Source organism: Nicotiana sylvestris, chromosome 9 (genome assembly GCF_000393655.2).
Source record: "Nicotiana sylvestris chromosome 9, ASM39365v2, whole genome shotgun sequence".
NCBI lineage: Eukaryota > Viridiplantae > Streptophyta > Magnoliopsida > Solanales > Solanaceae > Nicotiana > Nicotiana sylvestris.
This window is the reverse complement of record NC_091065.1, coordinates 167,421,344-167,442,261: the sequence shown is the minus strand read 5'-3', so window position 1 is coordinate 167,442,261 and position 20,918 is coordinate 167,421,344. Positions and strand designations below refer to the sequence as shown.

The following is a 20,918-nucleotide window of genomic DNA, read 5'->3' as shown; positions in this document are numbered from 1 at the left end:
GAACAACATCAAATGTGATCCTACTTGGATTAGTTTAGTTCTCTTTCTTCATAATCTGAAAGCAGACGAAGAATAGCTTTAGATAATATTAAAGATTTTGAAGTCAATGGGAAAAAATGCCATTTTCATATATTTCTTAATAGCTGATCGATGAATCATCAATCAATAAATAATGAAGTAAACAAAATAAATAAGTATTAAACAAGGAAAATGTCAAACTACAAGGTATACCGTTGAACATAGTTCTTAAACTATTTCTCAAATGATTCACGTTTTCCTGACTTTTTCTATGGAAAACGAAAGGAAATGGGATTGAATACCCAAAGGGATATTTGGACATACACTTTTAGGAAGCCTATTGGTTGAATTTCCAGAAAATGGCATGGCAAAGATGGGTATTTTTTCTGTTTCTGATGTTGAGAGGGATGCTTTTACCACAAGTTTTTGCTGAAAATGATACCTTAACTCAGTCCCAACAACTGTCGTTGAATCAGACGCTTGTCTCCGCTGGCAAAATATTTGAGTTAGGTTTCTTCAATCCAAGTAACTCGAGCAAACTATATCTCGGTATATGGTTCAAGAATATTCCTGGTAAGAGGATTGTTTGGGTAGCAAATAGAGAAGATCCACTATCAGCTTCTGATTCTGCTGCAATCTTGAAGATTGGAATTGATGGAAACCTCAGAATTGTAGATGGCAACCAAAATACCGTTTGGTCAACAAATGTTAGTGTCCAGTCTAACAATACAATTGCTGTGCTAACAGACAAAGGAGAATTCATTTTTAAAGATACTGTCTCTGGAACATCTTTATGGGATGGTTTTAACTATCCTTGTGATACCTTGTTATCAGGAATGGTTATAGGATACAGCAGCAGGACGGGGGTGAAACTAGTTTTATCGTCGTGGAAAGCTGAAGATGACCCATCGCCTGGAAATTTTATTGCTGGACTTTCGGTAGAAATGCCTCCTCAAGGCTTCACTTGGACTAATGACTCGAGGCCTTACAGTAGAGGTGGCCCGTGGGATGGAGGGAACTTCATAGGTGTACCTGATGACGAAAAGGGGTATGCAAGTGGTATAAATATAGTATCAAATAAGCAACAGGAATCTGCCTTTCTCAGTTTGAATACCGTCAACGATTTGCATGTTAAAATCATGGTCCTAAAACCATCAGGGATATTGCAGATGATGCAATGGGAAGGAGAACTGAACGCGTGGAAAGTCAGATGGGAGGCACCAGATAATCCGTGTGATGTTTATGGAACTTGTGGTCCTTATGGTGTTTGCGATAAGAATAAGTCTCCAATGTGTAATTGCTTGAGAGGATTTGAACCAAAGTCGACTGAGGAATGGAGCAGAGGAAATTGGACTGGTGGCTGTGTGAGGCGAACTAAACTTGTATGTGAGATCAGTACTACAAGTGGCATAGCGCCAAAGGGATCGAAAAATGACAAGTTTTTGCAGCTGAGTGAGATGAAATTGCCAGATCGCTACACGTATTTGTATGATTATGGTGCTCAGAACTGCAAAGAGTGGTGCCTGAATAACTGTTCTTGTGCAGCCTACGCGTATCCAGATGGAATTAACTGCATGGTTTGGACTGCACAACTTATGGATGTTCAGAAGTTTTCATATGATGGTGCAGATTTGTTTGTTCGTCTTGCTTATTCTGAACTAGGTAAATTCAGTTCTCACCATTATGCTTGGATGTTTAAAAAATTTATGGTGTCACCTTTTTGTAGTATAGTCAGACCTTTCTATAACAGCATCCATTCACTATAAAAGTCAAGTTTCTCCCGAAACTGAATTTTATGGTGTTACAATATATGTCCTCTAAGTAACATTTTACTACAGCAGCTAAAAAATATCGGAACAAACGAGAATGTTATAGAAAGTTTTGACTGTATAACATAATATAGTTTCAGATGAAGATAAAAGGAAGGCAAAACTTATCATCGGCTTCACAACTGTTTCAAGCATTCTCGTTCTTGGTATCTTTGGATGCATTTTCTACAGGTGGAAAGCAAGTCAAAGAGGTAAAATCTATTCTCCTGATTTCAAGAGTTTATTGCAGATCATAGTAATTGCTTAGACTAGTATCATTGTAAACCTTTTGAATTGCTTTCTTATATTATAATTTGACCTACAATGTCTACTCACATGTGGATCCAAAATAAAATCAGGAAATAGAATAAATAGGGTTAAAGACCTCATTCCGGCTGATACAACTACAGACAATTTGTGGGAAGAGCAAGTATTGCGAAAAGATTCATCAGAACTACTGCATGTTGATTTTGCTAAGTTGGAAATCGCAACTGAGAATTTCAGTGAAATAAATATGATTGGAGCGGGAGGATTTGGCCCTGTTTATAAGGTAATACGCGTCTATCTGTCGAGTGATTTACAGACGAATAACTTCCGCTGATGTGAAAACTAAAGCCATCATTGCGAATATCATACAGGGAAAACTGGAAAATGGACAAGTAATAGCTGTGAAAAGATTATCTAGTTACTCTGGACAAGGAATTAAAGAGTTCAAGAATGAAATCTTGCTCATCTCCAAACTGCAGCACAGGAATCTCGTTAGAATATTGGCGTATTGCGTTTATGGGAAAGAGAAGTTACTAGTTTATGAGTACATGGCTAATGGAAGCTTAGACACTTTGTTGTTTGGTAAGTGGTTCCAAAAATTATAATATATCTTGTGATAAGGAGGTCACGGGTTCGAGCCATGAGGGTTCGAGCTATGGAAACAGCCTCTTGCAGAAATGCAGGGTAAGACTGCATACAATAGACCCTTATGGTCCGGATCACGCGTATAGCGAGAGTTTAGTGTACTGGTCTGCCTTTTTTTATGATAAGGAGTGTCATTGCTTTCTTTAATTGTATAACTATTTTTGATGTGCTGTTAATCATACTGTCAGATCCAAGCAAAAGCCATCAGCTTTCTTGGCCAAAACGTTTCAACATGATTCATGGAATTGCTAGAGGACTTCTTTACCTTCACCGCGATTCTTCATTAAGGGTCATTCACCGAGATTTGAAGGCAAGCAACGTTCTTTTGGACGATGATATGACTCCAAAAATCTCAGATTTCGGGTTGGCCAGAACCTTTCAAGTGACTCAAGAACTAAACACTCAGAGAATTGTGGGAACATTGTAAATTCCTTTGTTTCTACAGGCAGAAGTTTCTCTTTTCGCTCTTCTTGCAGCTTTAGACAAATAGTTCATAATATCAAATACTGACACATATTTATACAAATATGTTGCAGCGGTTATATGTCACCGGAATATGCCATGGGTGGACTATTCTCTGAGAAATCTGATGTCTACAGCTTTGGTGTTTTGGTACTGGAGATTGTCAGTGGCAGGAAAAACAGAGGATTTTATGATCATGACAGGCATTCGAACCTTCTTAGTTATGTAAGTTCAAATTCAAAATTAGCAGGACCTCTTTCAACAAATTCAGTATTCAAGGTTATCTACTTATTTTCCCGTACCAGTAGTATTAGTGGAAACAGTCTCTTGCAAAAATGCAGGGTAAAGCTGGTACAATAAACCTCTGTGGTCCGATCCTTCCCTGCACCCCGCGCATAGCGGGAGCTTAGTGCACCGGGCTGCCCTTTAGTAGTATTAGTGTTAGTCTTGTGTTTTATTATTGTTAGATTTCTATTACTACATGTTCCTTTCGCTTCGTTTTCTTATTATCTTGTTATTGTTACTACTTGTTGCTACTGCTTTCATTTCATATTTCCTTGAGCCGAAGGTCTATCGGAAACAACCTCTCTACCTTCAAGGTAGGGGTAAGGTCTGCGTACACACTACCCTCCCCAGATCTCACTTGTGGAATTATACTGGGTTTATTGTTGTTGTAAGGTTATCTACTTATTTCCAATTTTAAAATAATTTCAGGCATGGCAGCTTTTGACTGAAAGCAAGGCACTAGATTTAATGGATAAAACACTTTCCGGCTCATTTTCTCCTTTGACAGTAGTGAGATGCATACAAATTGGCCTGCTTTGTGTCCAAGACAATGCAGCTGATAGGCCATCAATGTCATCTGTTGTTCTTATGCTAAGTAGTAGCGACATGGATCTGCCTCAACCAAAGCAACCTACATTTGTATTTCAAAGATTGTTGTATTCTGATATTCAATCACAAAGCGGCAACGCTCAGTCCGTTAATGATATAAGTATATCAGTGGCTGAAGGGCGATAACTGAAGCCCAAAATACAAATAATAAGTTTCAAGATTGACTGTACCATTCTTCTTTATGTGTACACAGCTTGTCAAAGCTAAGTTTATTCAGCTAATCAGGTCCCCTTTTTTCTTCTCTTTTATTTTCCTCCATAAGGACTGCACTTAGCCAAACTGATGCAAATAAATGAGGTCAATATGCTTGTTTTGAAAGTTTAAGACAAAATATGATTCTACTTGGGCAGCAATCTGCTTACTTTGAGTCTTTGCTGCATCAAATAATAATGTGAAAACTGTGTCCATAAAATTCTTTATTTACCAGGAAAAAAAACATTTTAACATGATCTATCACATCAAGGTTACAGGATGATAAAAAAAGGTGACAAAAATTCAACTTTATTTTCTATAGTAAGCCCCAGCAACACAGGTGAGTGGTGCTTCAGTGTGAAAGAGTGTACCTGTATTATTCCGAAAATGACTATTCTGAATGACATGATACTTATAGATTTTAGTCACCAGAGATCTTGGTTGAAGTCATAAAATTTTAACAAGAAAATAATTCAGTAACTTTGGCTTTACATCTAATTTTTCTTGGTTTGATTGTTCATGTGTATCTCATGTCAAATTTCAAGGTGGTCCAGGTAGTCAAGAAGAAAGGAGGATTATAAAGCCAGTAATTAGGCATGTAATGGAACCTTTTGCATGATCAGTGAATTCAGAAGGGTAAAAAAAGCAAAGAGAAAAAGATGCGCACAAGCTGGCCCGGACACCATTCCCGCATAAATTTAAAATAAAAAAATAGCTAGGGCATCAACAGTTTCCAACACTGGATCTGAAGAAACACATAATTATACAGGAAGAAAACTCCTAAGATAAGGCTGGGTGCTACACAAAACACTTGAAATGCAAATGTGGACAAAGTTTCACCACAAGAACTAAATATAATCTTTCTATTCCAGTGCAAGTTTGTGTAATGGGTATTTCAAGTGGAAAACAAACGAATTAGTAAGGGTCTTCGAATGTAAAAGCCTAGGAAGTAACTTCCAATTTCTTTGCATGAAATAATTAAATCATGACATTGTTGAATTCCGCCACTCGTATGAGCTTTCAATGGGGAGATGGGTACATGGGGGGGGGGGGAAAGAGGTAGAAGTAACAAAAAATTGATTATGTTTATCCCTGTTGCAAAAGTGCGAGGAACCTGAATGTAATGTGTTCTCAAATGCTCCCTTTAGTCAAATACCAGAGAGCAGGTTGTTGTATGTTTTCATTCATCTTGTATATTTTGTACAAATAAGTGGCAACCACGCAAAATTGGATCCTTGATATTCTTCTAGTCATAACTTACTTCCTTTTGCAGTCCTCTGTTTGTCCTCAGCTTGTTTTTGACTTAATTCTCTTACTGCCTGAAATGATTTATGAAAAGATCACACATGCATGTCAATTACAATGATTGAAAATGTTCAAGGAGCAAATGCAGGATAACAAGGGTGGAAGAGCAGGTTGAAGGGACAATGGAGAGAACTAAGAGCAGCTGACCAAAAATCAATTCATTATCTTAACCTAAAAAAAATAACAAAAATATTTCTAAGTAATAGCTAGCAGCAGTTGGTTCATCTGTCAAACCTAAATAGGCACATCGCAACAAATCCACAGTAACCCTCATGAAGATCAACCACGGATCATTTAGCATAAAGTAACAATTAGATCGACAAAAGTATCATGTAACCTTTTCCATAAGTCTTACTACATCTGACAAAAGCACTCACAAGGGAGTTCTCCTGTAACTATCCTGCACTTAAATATGTTAAGGTGGATAACAAGAGTTAGGGATGGTAAAAGTTCACTAGAGAGGAATAGAAGGAGAATGGGAATGGAGTTGTGGAGATCCGTTCTCTTTTAGTTACATGCTTCTTTACATTACTGAATTCCTTTGTTTCTCTCTGAAAGTAGTATCATCCTCTATCATCCTTAAAAGATCACAAGTGTGGCAATGATACAATTTTCCCTTAAAAATTCATAAAAACTCCTCTGAATGGACTATTTGCTTGCTTTCAGAACTTGAATAGTTAACTTGCTAAAGTGCAGTTTTGCAACTCCAGGAAAAATTCAGCCAAAGTATAATGGCTGATATTGTACTTATCTAACTCCTTTGTGATTTTCATGCCAAGAACGAATGAATTCGCAGGCTCTCTAATGTAAGGAAGACTGAAAAATAGAAGCAATAAGTATCATGCCACCACTTGATGACAACATCCTTATAATCAACTCTAGCAACAGTTAGAAATTAGCTGAAACTCACGAAAGCAGATGGAATGAAACTTATCAGCACTCAGTGTTTACACAAAACCAAGCAATTGAACCTTAAGAGATTCAAATCAAACTGAAAATATATACTACTTAAGCATGGTTAAGTGATAAAAATTTATATCCAAGAAACATGTCTTGCATTTATTTGCTTGGTGCAAACACTGAGTGTGGGTAAGTTGTTTCCTTCTCTTGATGCCCGGACTGCATATTAACTTAAAGACGACTAAGTCCTACACTGAATAACAATCACCTCCGAAAAGTAGAGTCGAGTATTGTGGATGCAAAGGCAAGGCAGATTTAGGATTAAAAAAATGCATTCTCAATTTAAAGATAAAAATGAAAAGACAGAAAAGACTGAGCTATTCAATGATCATAATCAAGAGTGGTCATTAACCCCTACAAGTGACGAAATATACAGCTAAGACCTCACACATTTGCACAGGAGCAGCTAGAGGATAATTTTCGGTTTAATAAATGATAGCTGCTAATGCTGACAGTCCATTAAGTAAAACAAAATCACGAGGTATCCAAATTCCATAACAGAGCATAAAAGTTTACTGCTGACTAAAAGAGGAAAATTTAGTTTTATCATCCAAGGATTTTAGAAAAATGAAGAAAAATTAGTTACGGAAAAAAAATTCCTGAACAATGCATAGATAGGAAGAAGCAGAACAGACAGACGAATGGCTGCAACAATAGATTGACTGCATTTCACTCGACAAACTTTGAATTACTGTTTAAGAACTAAGCATTTGAACTAATAAAACTTTGAATTACTGTTTAAGAACTAAGCATTTGAACTAATAAAGTTTGTAGATGATGAAGGATTTCAAAAATCTCAACTAAACGAAGAAAAATTACAAAAAGGGAAGTCCAAATTAGGTTGCACTCCATGTGTTAATCCTCAGGGACTTTAATTTAACAATACTTCAGTGGCACTGAAACGCATTTCTGGAAAAGTTTTGGAGAATCGTTTTTAAAATAATTTTAAACAACTAAAAATGTGTTCAAAAAATTACTTTCTTTTGCTTCTCAATTTTTTTTTCTTTGAGAATTAACCGGCCAAGCAAAATTTCAAAACGCAAAAAAAATTTAAAAGAAGTTTGCATGCCAAACACAAACTTCAATAGGGGAAAAATCACCTAACATTCATGGATACAGACGAACACTAATCCAGCAAGAGATAATGAAGATAGATATCGAATTCCAGACACATTCTGTATTCATGTTTCTACCATTTTGAGATAACAGAACAACATAAAAGAAAATTCCTATTTTTCTTTTTCACTGGTGCCTATTACTTCTTTTATCAGCAGTTCAGAACAGAGCTCAGAATAATCTTTTTCTAAATGACAACCCAAATAATTGCAATGAAGTGATAGAGATGATGATTTGAAGATCTGAAAGCTTGTTTAAGGCATATTACTTGATTAGCCCGGATTCTCCCACTATACATTAATTCAGGGCGTCACGTAAAAGTAGTAAAAATGCTTCATACCTGTTCATTGTTTTTTTTTTTTTTTGAGAAGGACATATCTATTCATTGTTTTAATCAGAGAATGCTTCAGGTCTATATATTATGAGAAGAAGCAGGTAATTTGATGGAAATTGTAAACAAACGTGAAATAAGTTAAGAAAGAAAACAATCAGCTTCACAATCTTATCCCCATAGGAAATGGAAGGAGAGCAAAGGATTTGTATTTAGTCCATTATCACAGTTATAACATTTCCTACGTCCTGATTTTCACTGTCCTCATAACTCTCCTATCCCCTAATAGAATTTGGATACAGAGGCAAACATGCAACAGAGGAACAAATTTCTCAAGTAGAGCTGGAAAAGGACTAAACAGTTGATACTTGTTAAATATAGTGCTGTCCAGGCCAAATCTTGGGCGCGCACCTTAACTAAATCCATTGGACAGTCTGCTACAACCCAGTGCGGGTAATCTTGTCCGCCTGGCTAGAGCAGATGGACTCACAATGAATATCATAATGAGAGTCAAACCCGAGATCCACGTAGTTATTTCTAAATATTGACCACTCAGCCTTCCAGAACTTGAAAGTAGTTGATCTAGCTGGTGCCTCTGTATTGTGTATGTGCTGCTCCAATGTTTAGATGGTAAGTGCTTATGTGGATGCCAGTATACTACGAAAGTTGGTTGGAATTGGTCATGCCACTTACTGGTGATTTGTGATAGCAGCAACAATCAAGGTATCAATGTTGGATTCTTATTTTCTAACATATGGTGTGCATGATGACAAATGGTGAGGATGGAGGAAAATGTTTTGTCAAATGATGAGGGAGGAAGAGATTTTTGACAAGACTCATAAAAAATGGTCGATATGGTCAGTGAGGATTCATATAGCCGACTTCAACTTGTTTGAAATTGAGGCACAATTATAGTTGTAGTCTTGCGCCAACAAAGGGAATGGGGTCCATTCTCTTTCTCTCAAATTTGTGCAAAATAATCATGTTTACACGCCTATCAAGACTTTTAGTAAAATTTAGAAGTGGTGGGATTATGACCACCACCATCACGGATTGCACCAACATAGACACACCCGATATCTGCATAAGGATAAATATATGTAGGATGATAATAAATTTTTCGATGAGAAAGTGTAGCAGCGCTCTATTTTGGAAGTTTAGAAGGTAACTGGAGCTGAACGAGTTACAAAAGGGTCAACTAGATATGATCACGAAAATATGAGTGAGAAGGAAACAAAGTAAGATAGCATGTGGATCGGTAAAGGTACAATACCTTTCTTTTTTATTCCTTTCCTTTCCATCCTATTCCTTCAAAATGATTAATTTCAGAAAAAGTGATACTATCGAGATGTATACTGTTCTTATGCACTTCAATCCTACATTGTCATTGACATGCAAGAAGAAGAATATTACTACCTCCTCACTTTGATTGACTTTCACCTTTGGGCTGTCCTGAATTACCTCTTTCTCTATGTGGCAAAATCTATCTTGAAAGCCAAATTAACGTAGATGACACTGTATCTGTTACTTAGAATCTATATGCAATCTTTATACCAGCTTCGGTTCTTCTAAACAACATATTAACCCTAATAATATAATAGTAACTCATTAAAACATTATTCTTTTAATCGACATGAAAAGTCACCAAATTATACAATTTTGGAAAGAGGAAGTTCTTTCCAATGGGAAATCCACTTTTCTAACTCACAAGAAGGAATCTCGAGTAAATAGACAATTAACATAACAAGTCAATACACGCAAGACAAATAAGGTCAAATTTGTGAGGCAAATTTAGAGCAATGTTCAAATTAATAGTAATATTCCAACCATTTTCTTGATGTGTAAAGTGAATTTGCACAAAGGATCAAGTTCCAGCAACAACCCCACAAGACAAAGTCAATAGTGCAGATGCAGCTTATCTGAACTATTTCTATGCCTTGAAAATATTTACTAAATTATACTGGCTACTTGCATTTGCACCGAATATCTATCACCTAAGCACCCAAAATCCTACAAGATCTAATTCATGAAAGGCTGCTTGCAGGTTGTGTATATTCGACGTTAGCTTCCACAAAACGATTCTTGCTGAAACTTATTATATCCTCATATAACAGCAGCTCAGGTTTTAAGGACTGTTACTAACTACTCGAAGTAGCATGCTCAGAAGCCATAACATAAAGGAAACAACTTTCAATGAACAAGAGGCACCCAACTAATTCCTGAACTATGATTTGCAACTTCTCCATGAAAAACACCAATCTGCAGTATGATCAATTCCCAAGCACAACAACTGCTACTACTATGACTCAATCCTAAATTAGTTGGGTCAGTTACATGAATCCTCTACATCCACACCCTCCATTTGGGTTCGCTTCTTTCCAATACTTTATAATGATAGCAAACTGGAGGGTTCTCGAAAACTAAGAAAGACAACAATTCCCAGTTGGCCTAAACAGAAGGTTAAATTGAGGTATCAACAGGCACATGTAGAATACAGCAAATAACTAGATTGAAACAGAGAGAGAGAGAGAGAGAGAGAGAGAGAGAGAGAGAGAGAGAGAGCTAACCAATGAACGCAGAGGTGGTGGCTCCATATGAACAAATCGGAGAGACATCTTAGAGATCTCAGAGATAGCAGCCTCTCGAATATCAGCAAGGTCACTGGTTAACTCTTCATAGGCCGCCTCGAATGCCTCCTGCCAAAACTTAGGCAATCTGATCCGAGGAGTATTAGTATACACATCCCACATATGCTTCACCAACTTCTCCCTCTCTTCCATTTCCTACCAAATAAGATTAAATCATTTTCTCAAAGAATCAAATCAAACACTATTATAATGTACCCCCCCTGCACCCAAATTATTTGCCAGTGTTAGCTTATGAATAGTCAATTTAACTAATTCTCCTAGCTAAATCGAACTAGATTGTTCCTCATTTACAAATTAAAATTTTACAATTCTTCTCGTATCAAAATGGTAAAAACATTTAAGTTACATACATACTATTTTTTATACTATCAGTGAATTTTAACCTATAATAGCAGGTTAGTAAGTAACCATTTTCACTATCAATTAACGCTTATCAAAATATTTACTTGTATTACCTATTAAGTGATCTGATTGTATAAATATTTTCTACATTTAAGTTACGTACACTGACAATGTAAAGAGTTTGTACACTATCAGTGAATTTTAACATGTCATAGCAGATTAATTACCTTCATTTACTAGATTACCGATTAATTTTTAAGATTTACAAGTATTTACCTATTAAGTGAGATGATCGTGCAAAAATCATAGTCAAAATTGAACAATAATGGATGAACTTATTTACAAAAAGAAAAAGTATAGGGCATAGTAACCATACGATGACGTCGAGATTATCGGAGAGAGGCACATTGAAGTAATCGGAGAGACCGTTGAGGTTGCCGGCGGACCATCGGAGAGTAACAGTACCAGTAAACATTGACCAAAATGCTAGCAGAAGAATAGCGGCTAATGCCCAGAACTTGTACCGACCACGACCGAATATTGTGGCATCAGATGTGGAATTCTTCGAATATGTTGAAATTGTATTTGATGATGAATGTGTTGTAGGTGTTGAAACTGGTATGGATTCATCATCCTTCATTTCCACAATGATATATGGGTGTAAATTTGTTTGTTGAATGTGAAATCTCTGTGTCTGAAGGGGGATACTCAGATGTGGATGTACAGTTGAGTCGATCAGAGAGAGAGAGAATCTGTGTTACCGGGAAAGGGAAGGGATCTATGATTTTGCGGGCTAGCCACGTTGAATGGGAAGAGTTTGTTATTACGCGTGGATTGGATTGTAGTAAAATATGGCAACCGGCACGTTTAGCCATCAATAACATATATATTTACTTTTAAGCCACTATTTAAAATGTCTTTAGTCTTTAGTCATTGCTTTAATAAATTTTAACTATCCGGACGAAAATACCCTTCTGCTCATATTCTTAACTTTTAAACTTAACTTGAGGACTTCAGGATTACATGTCCTTAACTTTTGAACTTGTAACTCTAAGTTCAGGACTACATGTCCTTAAAACTTTAGGATTACATGTCCTTAACTTTTGAACTTAACTTCAGGACTACATGTTGTCACGACCCAATTCCCGAACCCGGTCGTGATGGTGCCTCTCGTGAAGACAAGGCCAGCCAGACCAAACAGAACACCTCTTTTAAACAGTTAAATATCATAAATAGTTCTAAAGCATGATATAATATTCATAATTTGCGGAATTAATGATAACCTCAGTAAAAACCATTCCGACACAGCCCAAACCGGGGTGTCACAAGTCATGAGCAACTAAGAAATTCGGATACAAGTCTACTGAACACTAAATCTGATACAATAGTTCTAAGAACATGAAAATGATAAGATAAAGGAGGCACGGGGCTGCGGACGCCAACAGCTACCTCGTAGTCTCCGAATCACTGTCTGGACTGGGAGGATCAGCATTCAGGAGCGACTCTGCGATGCCTGAATCTGCACACAGGGTGTAGGGAGTAATGTGAGTACTCCGACTTAGTGAGTAATAATTATAAATAATGGCTGAAAGCATGAAAACAGGTAAGGCACAAAGTAATTGTATATCAAAGTAGTAAAAATTACGTAAAGCAGTAAATCAGTGAGGAAGTCAAGTGAAATCTCTTTAAATCAGGTAAAACAGGTAATTTCGCAGGTAAATAACGAGTAGAAATTTGCCCCTCGGGCACAGTATCAATCACTCAGAATAGTATCAGCTCCTCGGGCTCACTCTCATCACTAGTGCTCATTCTCAGCTCTCGACCCATGTATCTCTCATAATAACAGCAATCAGAATAACCGTTGCTGCGTGCAGCCCGATCCGTACATCGCTGCGGCGTGCAGCCCAATCCATATAGACAGTCGGCTGCGCTCACTGGGGGTGTGCAGACTCCGGAGGGGCTCCTACAGCCCAAGCGCTATATTGCTGCGGCGTGCAGCCCGATCCATATAAGTATTGTTGCGGCGTGCAGCCCGATCCATCACATATATAATATCCTCACCATTGGGTTCTCAACCCCTCTCAGTCATTAACCTTACAGTCTCTCGGGCACAATAACAAGAGATAAGGATCCCAGCCCACAAATTCCTCTTATTTAGGAGTAATATGATAAAACCCGCTCGAATCATTTAAAACAGATAGAAACATGACTGAGGATATGATTTTTAACAAGTATAGCGAGGAAAATCAGTCAAAATCTCCGAAGGGTTCAGATAGTTGGCACGAAGCCCAAATATGGCAATCAGTCCAAATTATGATGATAACAAATAAAATTTCAGTCAAATACACGATAAAAATCATCAATCGGGACGAACCAAGTCACAATCTCCAGTAGTAAAAGACTTCACGCTCATCATCCAGCGCGTGTCTCACCTCAACATAGCACTACGATGTGCAATCCGGGGTCTCAAACCCTCAGGACATCATTTTAAATCATTACTCACCTCGAATCGGCTAATTCTCTAGCTCGCGATGCCTTTGCCCCTCGAATTGGCCTCCACGTGCGTTGAATCTATCCAAAATCAGAACGAATACGTCACAATATGCTAAGGGAGCAAAGCCCAAGCGAAAACATTCGAAAAATATCAAAAATTCCGAAATTAGCAAAACCCGAGCCTCGGGCCCACGTCTCGAAATCGGGTAAAATTTACATTTTTAGAATCCTCATACCCTCACGAGTCTAACCATACCAAAATTATCCAATTCTGATACCATTTGGTCCTTCAAATCATCATTTTATATTTTTGAAAGGTTTCACAATTTTCTTCCCAAATTCCATCCCAAATCATGAATTAAATGATGAATTCAATGATAGATTCATGTACTCTAGCCAAATATGAGTTAGAATCACTTACCCCGATGAATTTCTTGAAAAACCTTCGAAAAATCGCCAAAATCCGAGCTCTCTAGGTCAAAATATTAAATAAAATCCAAAACCTTGTATTTATAAAGTACCCCTCAGATTTCAACCTCCGCGGTCCGCACAGAACCACCGCGGCCCGCACAAAGCCACCACGACCCGCACAAAATTACAGCGGCCCGCACAAAACCACCACGACCGCACTTTATTTTGTGCGGTCCGCACAACACATAACGCGGCCACACTTCTTTTTGTGCGGTCCGCGCCGGTGGGTTTCGAGGCCTGCAACCCTCCTGGACCTGCTACAGCTGTGATTTTGGCCTAAATCATCCCGGAACCTACCCGGAATCCTGGAATTCCAAACCAATTGCACCAACACCAAACTTGTTCAAAACCTCGGGACACTCACAACAACATCAAATCACCAATTTAACAGGGGATTCAAGCCTAAGAACTCCAAGAACTCTTAAATTATGCCTTCGATCAAAAGTCTACCAAATCTCGTCCGAATGACCTAAAATTTTGCACACACATCCCAAATGACCCAAAGAAGCTACTGTCACTCTCGGAATTCCATTCCGACCCCTATGTCAAAATCTCGCCTATCAATCGGAACCGCCAAAATATCAACTTCGCCAATTTAAGCCTAAATCTTCTCCACAACTCCAAAACCCATTCCGATCGCGCTCCTAAGTCACAAATCACCTCCCGAAGCTAACCGAACCATCGGAACTCACTTCCTAGCCTTCTAACATATAAGTCAACATCCAGTTGACTTTTCCAACTTAAGCCTTCTTAAAAAAGACTAAGTGTCTCATTTCTTACCAAATCCTCTCCGAACTCGAACTAATCAACCCGATCACATAAAACACAGATAACAAAGCATAAATAAGCTGAAATAGGGGAAAACGAAGCGGTAACTCATAAGACGACTAGCCGGGTTGTCACATCTTCCCCAACTTAAACAAACGTTCGTCCTCGAACGAGTTAAGAAACATATTTGAAGCCTTAAATAGGTAAGGATATCTGCTCCACATCTCCCGCTCGGTCTTCCAGGTAGCCTCCTCCACGGGCCGACCTCTCCATTGCACTTTCACTGAAGCTATATTCTTTGACCTCAGCTTTCGAACCTGACGACCCAAAATTGCTTCTAGCTCCACATCATAGGTCAAATCATTGTCACACCTCCTTTTCCTACCCCCGGAAGGGGAAATAAGGGAGTTTTTCCACTTTAAGTGACATTATTCGAAATAGGATTATTTATTTATTTTATTTAGAGTCGCCACTTGGGATGATTTATTTTCTGGTATCCCAAGTCACCGGTTTATTTTAAAATCCCAAATCGAGGAAATTTCGACTTTCCTTTTGAAGTCTGCGAACCAGAAATTCGGAGTAAGGAATTCTGTTAATCCGGGAAAAGGTGTTAGGCATTCCCGGATTCCGTGGTTCTAGTACGGTCGCTCAACTGTTATTATTGGCCTATTATCCGATTTTAATACATGTTTTAACCTATGGTATATTTTTAACTTATTAACCGCTTTTAATTATTTTTAGGAAGATTCAACATTATTTAAAACACGCCTTGAACCACGCCACATAAAATGCACCCACGATCCATGACACATTTTTTTTTGCGTTGTTGAGAATTGGAGTTGGGTCACATGAAATGCACACCCAAGTTTAAGGAAATTGATCTAAATAGCGCGCCTAAAGCAACTACGCACTTTCAAGTTTGCGAGGGCCATGAAAAATTCAACTAATGGCACACCTCGATTCTAATTTCAAAGGATTTTATTATTCAAAGTTATCATAATCGGGTTACATGAAATGTACCCCCGGATTTGGAAAATTAAGCATCGTAACTATGTCACGGGGATCGCGCCCATGGCCATGATGAATTGTTAATCGCGTCAATAGCATATTTGACAAAATAAAATTTTATGCAACATATGAAACTCGATGCAAAGCTGCTACCTATATGAAAATACTATTAATAATCAACTTTGTCAGATCAAAAGGGAAAATGAAGATACATTTTCATGAAAAGTTATACCTCTTAACCATGACAGTTATCAAGGTCAAATACATAGTGATAAATTACCTTCAGACCAATTAACATATCATTCTCATAAATAACTCAACTTTTAAATCCAGTGAGACACAATTTGGGATTTAGATTAGGGGATGACGCCTACAAAGAATACCTCAAAATACAATCAATAATTGCTCGAAGCTTAAGATGGTTTCACAAAGATCTGTTTCTTTTATCACTTGACCACATGAAGCTTAAGACAAACTAATTGGCCTAACAATACCAATAAATGAGAGACAATTAAGGCAAACAAAAGCATGGATCGTGAGTCTCAACATAGAGCACATGGAAGTTGAACAGCCTAATAATTCAAATATACACTAAAACCCGAGGAAAACGCGGCCAAGAACAATACCAAACAGACTATTCAAACCAAAACATCAAAGTTTATGTGTCAACCCACCATTTTCACAATCAAAACCTTCAAACACGAAGACGAACAGAACATACCCATATCGAGGCCCATTCATCCAAAATCCAAAACATTCAAAATCCACAAAAACCGCCTCTACTAGCACTATAACTTAATGATTTTTATTCCTAAACTTTCAACAATCTTGGATCAACATTTTTAGACAGAAATATAAAAGAGAAAGAGATATGAACCTAAATTATAGCTCTCCGATTTAATAAAATTTCAGCAGTTACAACTTTGAATTAAGCAAATCCTCAAGATGTGATATCCTCCTAATTACAGCACAGTGAGACAAACAAAACCGGGACCGGAAAAACTCTAGCATCATAACGAACTCAAACAAACTCTGTCGGTTCCATGGTCTCTAAATCGAAAATGGGAAGAAAACTAAATTCTGAACGAAAATCAGTTGTCTACACCTCCGTTCCCTCTTCCGTTTCCCCTCTACTGTATTTGCATCTATGGATGGCCAGTTGTGATGGAGGTGGGTGAGATCGTTGCTTTGCGCTGAAGAAGGTCAAAATCCGATGGGGGGTGGCTGTTCAAAAACGGCAGATGCTGCTGAAGAACTTCAAAATTTTATGGAACTTCAATTTGATGGACCAAGTAATATGTCTAGGAATTGAGAATCTGTCATTTTCTCTTGGAGTGTCAGTCCTTAGCTAGGTTCGTTTTGTGCTCGCCGTTTTTGTTTTTTTGTTTTTAAGTTGTAGCCTAGGTCTAGGAATTGAAAAACTTAGGGTAGGGTTTCTATAATTGGGTATTTTATATGGAAGTGAGAAGGGATGATGGCCATTGGATTAGAAGGAAATAGATGGCTAGGATTAAATCTTGCACTTAAATGGGCTAATGGGTTGGGAAGAATGGACTAATGATAATTGGGTTGGACCATGTCATTTTTGTGTCTCTATTTTGGGCTAAGAAGACTCCAAAATTATTATTCAAAACCATAGCTAAATTCCTTTAATATAAGATAACTATACTACATGATGCAAAAACAAATTCTAATTAATTAAACTAAACTATATTAAAACATGAAACTATTATATATTTTTTGTATTTTTCAAGATTATATAAAGATAAAAATAAGGTATTATTTTTGTATTTTTTTTACTTTCTGAAAGGTACATAAAATAAAATATTTTTGTAATTTTTATTTTCTTGTAATAAAATAAAGTAAAAAAGTCAAAATTAGTTGAAATAGCGATATTAGACCTAAATTAAATATTTACATGCTAAAGTATAAAAAATCTTGGGGAGGGTCAAAAATCACATGTCTACAATCATCATCCAACTAAACCGTGCTGAAGTCCAAAATGTGAGACGGGTCCCCAATATACTTCCGGAGCATAGAAGCATGAAATATCGGATGCACGCTAGACAAGCTGGGTGGTAAAGAAAGCTCATAAGCCACCTCTCCAATCCTCTGAAGTACCTCAAAAGGCCCAATGAATCGCGGACTCAACTTTCCCTTCTTCCCAAATCTCATAACATCCTTCATGGGCGAAACCTTCAGCAAGACCTTCTCACCAACCATGTAGGACACATCTCGAACCTTCCAGGCCGCATAACTCTTCTGATGCGACTGCGCTGTACGAAGCCTCTCCTAAATCACCTTCACCTTCTCTAAGGCATCCTGAACCAAATCTGTCCCCAATAGTCTAGCCTCGCCGGGCTCGAACCAACCAACTGGAGATCTACACCGCCTCCCATACAAGGCCTCATACGAAGCCATTTGAATATCGACTGGTAGCTGTTGTTGTAGGCAAACTCTGCAAGCGGTAGAAATTTATCCCATGAACCTCCAAAATCCATAACACAAACACGCAACATGTCCTCCAATATCTGAATAGTACGCTCGGACTGCCCTTCTGTCTGAGGATGAAATGTTGTACTCAACTCCACCTGAGTACCCAACTCTCTCTACACGACTCTCCAAAACTGCGAAGTAAACTGAGTACCTCTATCTGAGATGATAGAAACCGGAACATTGTGCAACCGAAAAATCTCTCGGATATATAACTCTGCTAACCGCTCTGAAGAATAGGTAGTACAGATAGGAATAAAGTGCGGGGACTTGGTCAGCCAATCCACAATCACCCAAATAGCATTGAACTTCTTCAAAGTCCGTGGAAGTCCAACAACAAAGTCCATAGTGATCCTCTCCCACTTCCACTCAGGAATAACTATCTGCTGAAGTAAGCCACCCGATCTCTGATGCTCATATTTCACCTGTTGACAATTGAGACACCGAGCTACAAATCCCACTATATCTTTCTTCATTCTTCTCCACCAATATTGTTGTCTCAAATCCTGATCTATCTTCGCGGCACCCAGATGAATGGAATACCGCGAGCTATGGGCCTTTTCCAGAATCAACTCCCGAAGCCCATCCATATTGGGCACGCAAATCCGGCCCTGCATCCTCAATACCCCATCATCACCGATGGTCACATCTATGGCATCATCATGCTGAACTCTGTCCTTAAGGACAAGCAAATGCGGGTCATCATACTGGCGCTCTCTGATGCGATCAAACAAGGAAGACCGAGAAACCACGCAAGCTAACACCCGACTGGGCTCCGAAATATCTAACCTCACAAACCGATTGGTCAAGGCCTAAACATCAACTGCGAGGGGTCTCTCCCCAACTGGAATATATGACAAACTTCCCATACTCACTGCCTTTCGGCTCAAAGCATTGGCCACCACATTGGCCTTTCCCGAATGGTACAATATAGTGAAATCATAATCCTTAAGCAATTCCAACCATCTCCGCTGCCTCAAATTAAGATCCTTTTGCTTGAACAAATGTTGAAGACTGCGATGATCGGTGAATACCCACAAGATATGACATACAAGTAATGCCTCCAAATCTTCAATGCATGAACTATGGCAGCAAACTCCAAATCATGAATAGGGTAGTTCTTCTCATGGGGCTTCAACTGACAAAAAGCATAAGCAATAACTCTACCCTCCTGCATCAATACACAACCAATCCCAACTCTCGAAGCATCACAATACACAGTATATGAACCTGAAGCTGATGGCAAAACCAATACTAGAGCTGTGGTCAAAGCTATCTTGAGCTTCTGAAAGCTCTCCTCACACTCATCTGACCATACAAATGAAACACCTTTCTGAGTCAACTTGGTCAAGAGCGATGCGATATATGAGAATCCCTGAACAAACCGGCGATAATAGTCTGCCAACCCAAGAAAGCTACGAATCTCTGTGGCTGAGGACGGTCTAGGCCAACTCTGAACCGCCTCTATCTTCTTTGGATCCACCTGAATACTCTCGCTAGACACCACGTACCCCAAGAAAGCCACAGAACCGAGCCAAAACTCACACTTGGAGAATTTTGCATAAAGATTCTCCTCCTTCAATCTCTGCAATACAACTCTCAAATGCTCCGCGTGCTCCTCCTGACTACGCGAGTACACCAGAATGTCATCAATGAATACTATAATGAACGAATCAAGATAAGGCTAAAACATGTTGTTCATCAAATGCATGAACGTTGTTGGGGCATTGGTCAGCCCGAAAGACATAACAAGGAATTCATAATGACCATATCTGGTCTTGAAAGCAGTCTTAAGAATATCTGATCCCTGATCTTCAACTGGTGATAACCCAAACGGAGATCAATTTTGGAGAACACCCTCGCTCCCTGAAGCTGGTCAAATAAATCATCAATGCGAGGCAAATGATACTTGTTCTTAATTGTTACCTTGTTCAATTGCCTATAAACGATGTACATTCTCATTGTGTTATCCTTCTTCTTCACAAATAGAACGGGCACACCCCAAGGTGACACACTACGTCGAATGAACCCCATCTAGGAGTTCCTGAAGTTGTTCTTTCAATTTTTTCAACTCTGTTGGTGCCATACGATACGGCAGAATAGAAATAGGCTGAGTGCCCGGCACCAGGTCAATACCAAAATCAATATCCCTGTCCGGTGGCATGCCCGGCAGGTCAGCAGAAAACACATCGGGAAAATCCCTCACAATTAGAACAGAATCAATGCTAGGAGTCTCAGCTCCCACATCCCTCACAAACGCTAAATATGAAAGGAAACTCTTCCCAACCATACGCTGGGCTTCAAGAAAGATATCACCCTACTAGGAACATAATCAGTCACACCACGCCACTTGATCCGCGGTACACTCGGCATAGCCAAAGTGACTGTCTTAGCATGACAGTCTAGAATAGCACGACATGGAGATAGCCAATCCATGCCCAAAATGACGTCAAAATCCACTATGCTTAATAGCAATAGATCCACTCGGGTCTCTAGACCCCCAATAGTCACCATACATGACCGGTACACACGATCTACAACAACAGTATCACCCACCGGGGTAGATACATGAATAGGTAAAGCAAGAATCTCACGGGGTGTACCCAAATAATGAGTAAAGTATGATGACACATAGGAAAAGGTGGAACCGGGATCAAATAATACAGAGGCATCTCTGTGGCAGACTGAAACAATACC

The 20,918-nt window shown here is 38.6% G+C and overlaps 2 protein-coding genes across 4 annotated transcripts; one reads left to right on the top strand and one right to left on the bottom strand.

Annotated features, from left to right (window-relative positions):
* Window positions 1–273: 273 nt before the first annotated feature.
* On the top strand, window positions 274–4,220 carry LOC104235213 (G-type lectin S-receptor-like serine/threonine-protein kinase SD1-29). 2 transcript variants are annotated; one of them, XM_009788938.2, is made up of 7 exons: window positions 274–1,680; window positions 1,928–2,038; window positions 2,186–2,376; window positions 2,465–2,675; window positions 2,927–3,161; window positions 3,275–3,425; window positions 3,915–4,220. In XM_009788938.2, the coding sequence occupies exons 1-7, from the start codon at window positions 378–380 to the stop codon at window positions 4,218–4,220; spliced, it is 2,508 nt and encodes an 835-aa protein (XP_009787240.1). In that variant the 5' UTR covers window positions 274–377. The 2 variants fall into 2 exon arrangements, with proteins under 2 accessions (XP_009787240.1, XP_009787231.1); XM_009788929.2 differs by having other exon boundaries at window positions 1,922–2,038.
* On the bottom strand, window positions 4,129–11,806 carry LOC104235226 (uncharacterized). 2 transcript variants are annotated; one of them, XM_070156552.1, is made up of 4 exons: window positions 11,365–11,806; window positions 10,566–10,781; window positions 5,548–5,605; window positions 4,129–4,373 (listed from the first exon to the last, which is right to left on the bottom strand). In XM_070156552.1, exons 1-4 carry the CDS (start codon window positions 11,626–11,628, stop codon window positions 4,312–4,314), a joined length of 600 nt encoding a protein of 199 aa, XP_070012653.1. In that variant the 5' UTR covers window positions 11,629–11,806; the 3' UTR covers window positions 4,129–4,311. The 2 variants fall into 2 exon arrangements, with proteins under 2 accessions (XP_070012653.1, XP_009787249.2); XM_009788947.2 differs by lacking the exon at window positions 4,129–4,373 and adding an exon at window positions 4,438–4,463 and having other exon boundaries at window positions 11,365–11,805.
* Window positions 11,807–20,918: the final 9,112 nt, after the last annotated feature.

Bases quoted from the DNA above. Each gene is read 5' to 3' on its own strand.
- LOC104235213 (XM_009788929.2), top strand. From the start codon at position 378: ATGGCATGGCAAAGATGGGTATTTTTTCTGTTTCTGATGTTGAGAGGG. The intron at 1,681-1,921 runs GTAAATTCAGTT...AACATAATATAG, and splicing joins TCTTGCTTATTCTGAACTAG to TTTCAGATGAAGATAAAAGG. The intron at 3,426-3,914 runs GTAAGTTCAAAT...AAATAATTTCAG, and splicing joins ATTCGAACCTTCTTAGTTAT to GCATGGCAGCTTTTGACTGA.
- LOC104235226 (XM_070156552.1), bottom strand. From the start codon at position 11,628: ATGAAGGATGATGAATCCATACCAGTTTCAACACCTACAACACATTCA. The intron at 10,782-11,364 runs GTATGGTTACTA...CTTATTTGGTAG, and splicing joins CCGATAATCTCGACGTCATC to GAAATGGAAGAGAGGGAGAA. The intron at 5,606-10,565 runs GTTAGCTCTCTC...AAATCATTTCAG, and splicing joins CACCACCTCTGCGTTCATTG to GCAGTAAGAGAATTAAGTCA.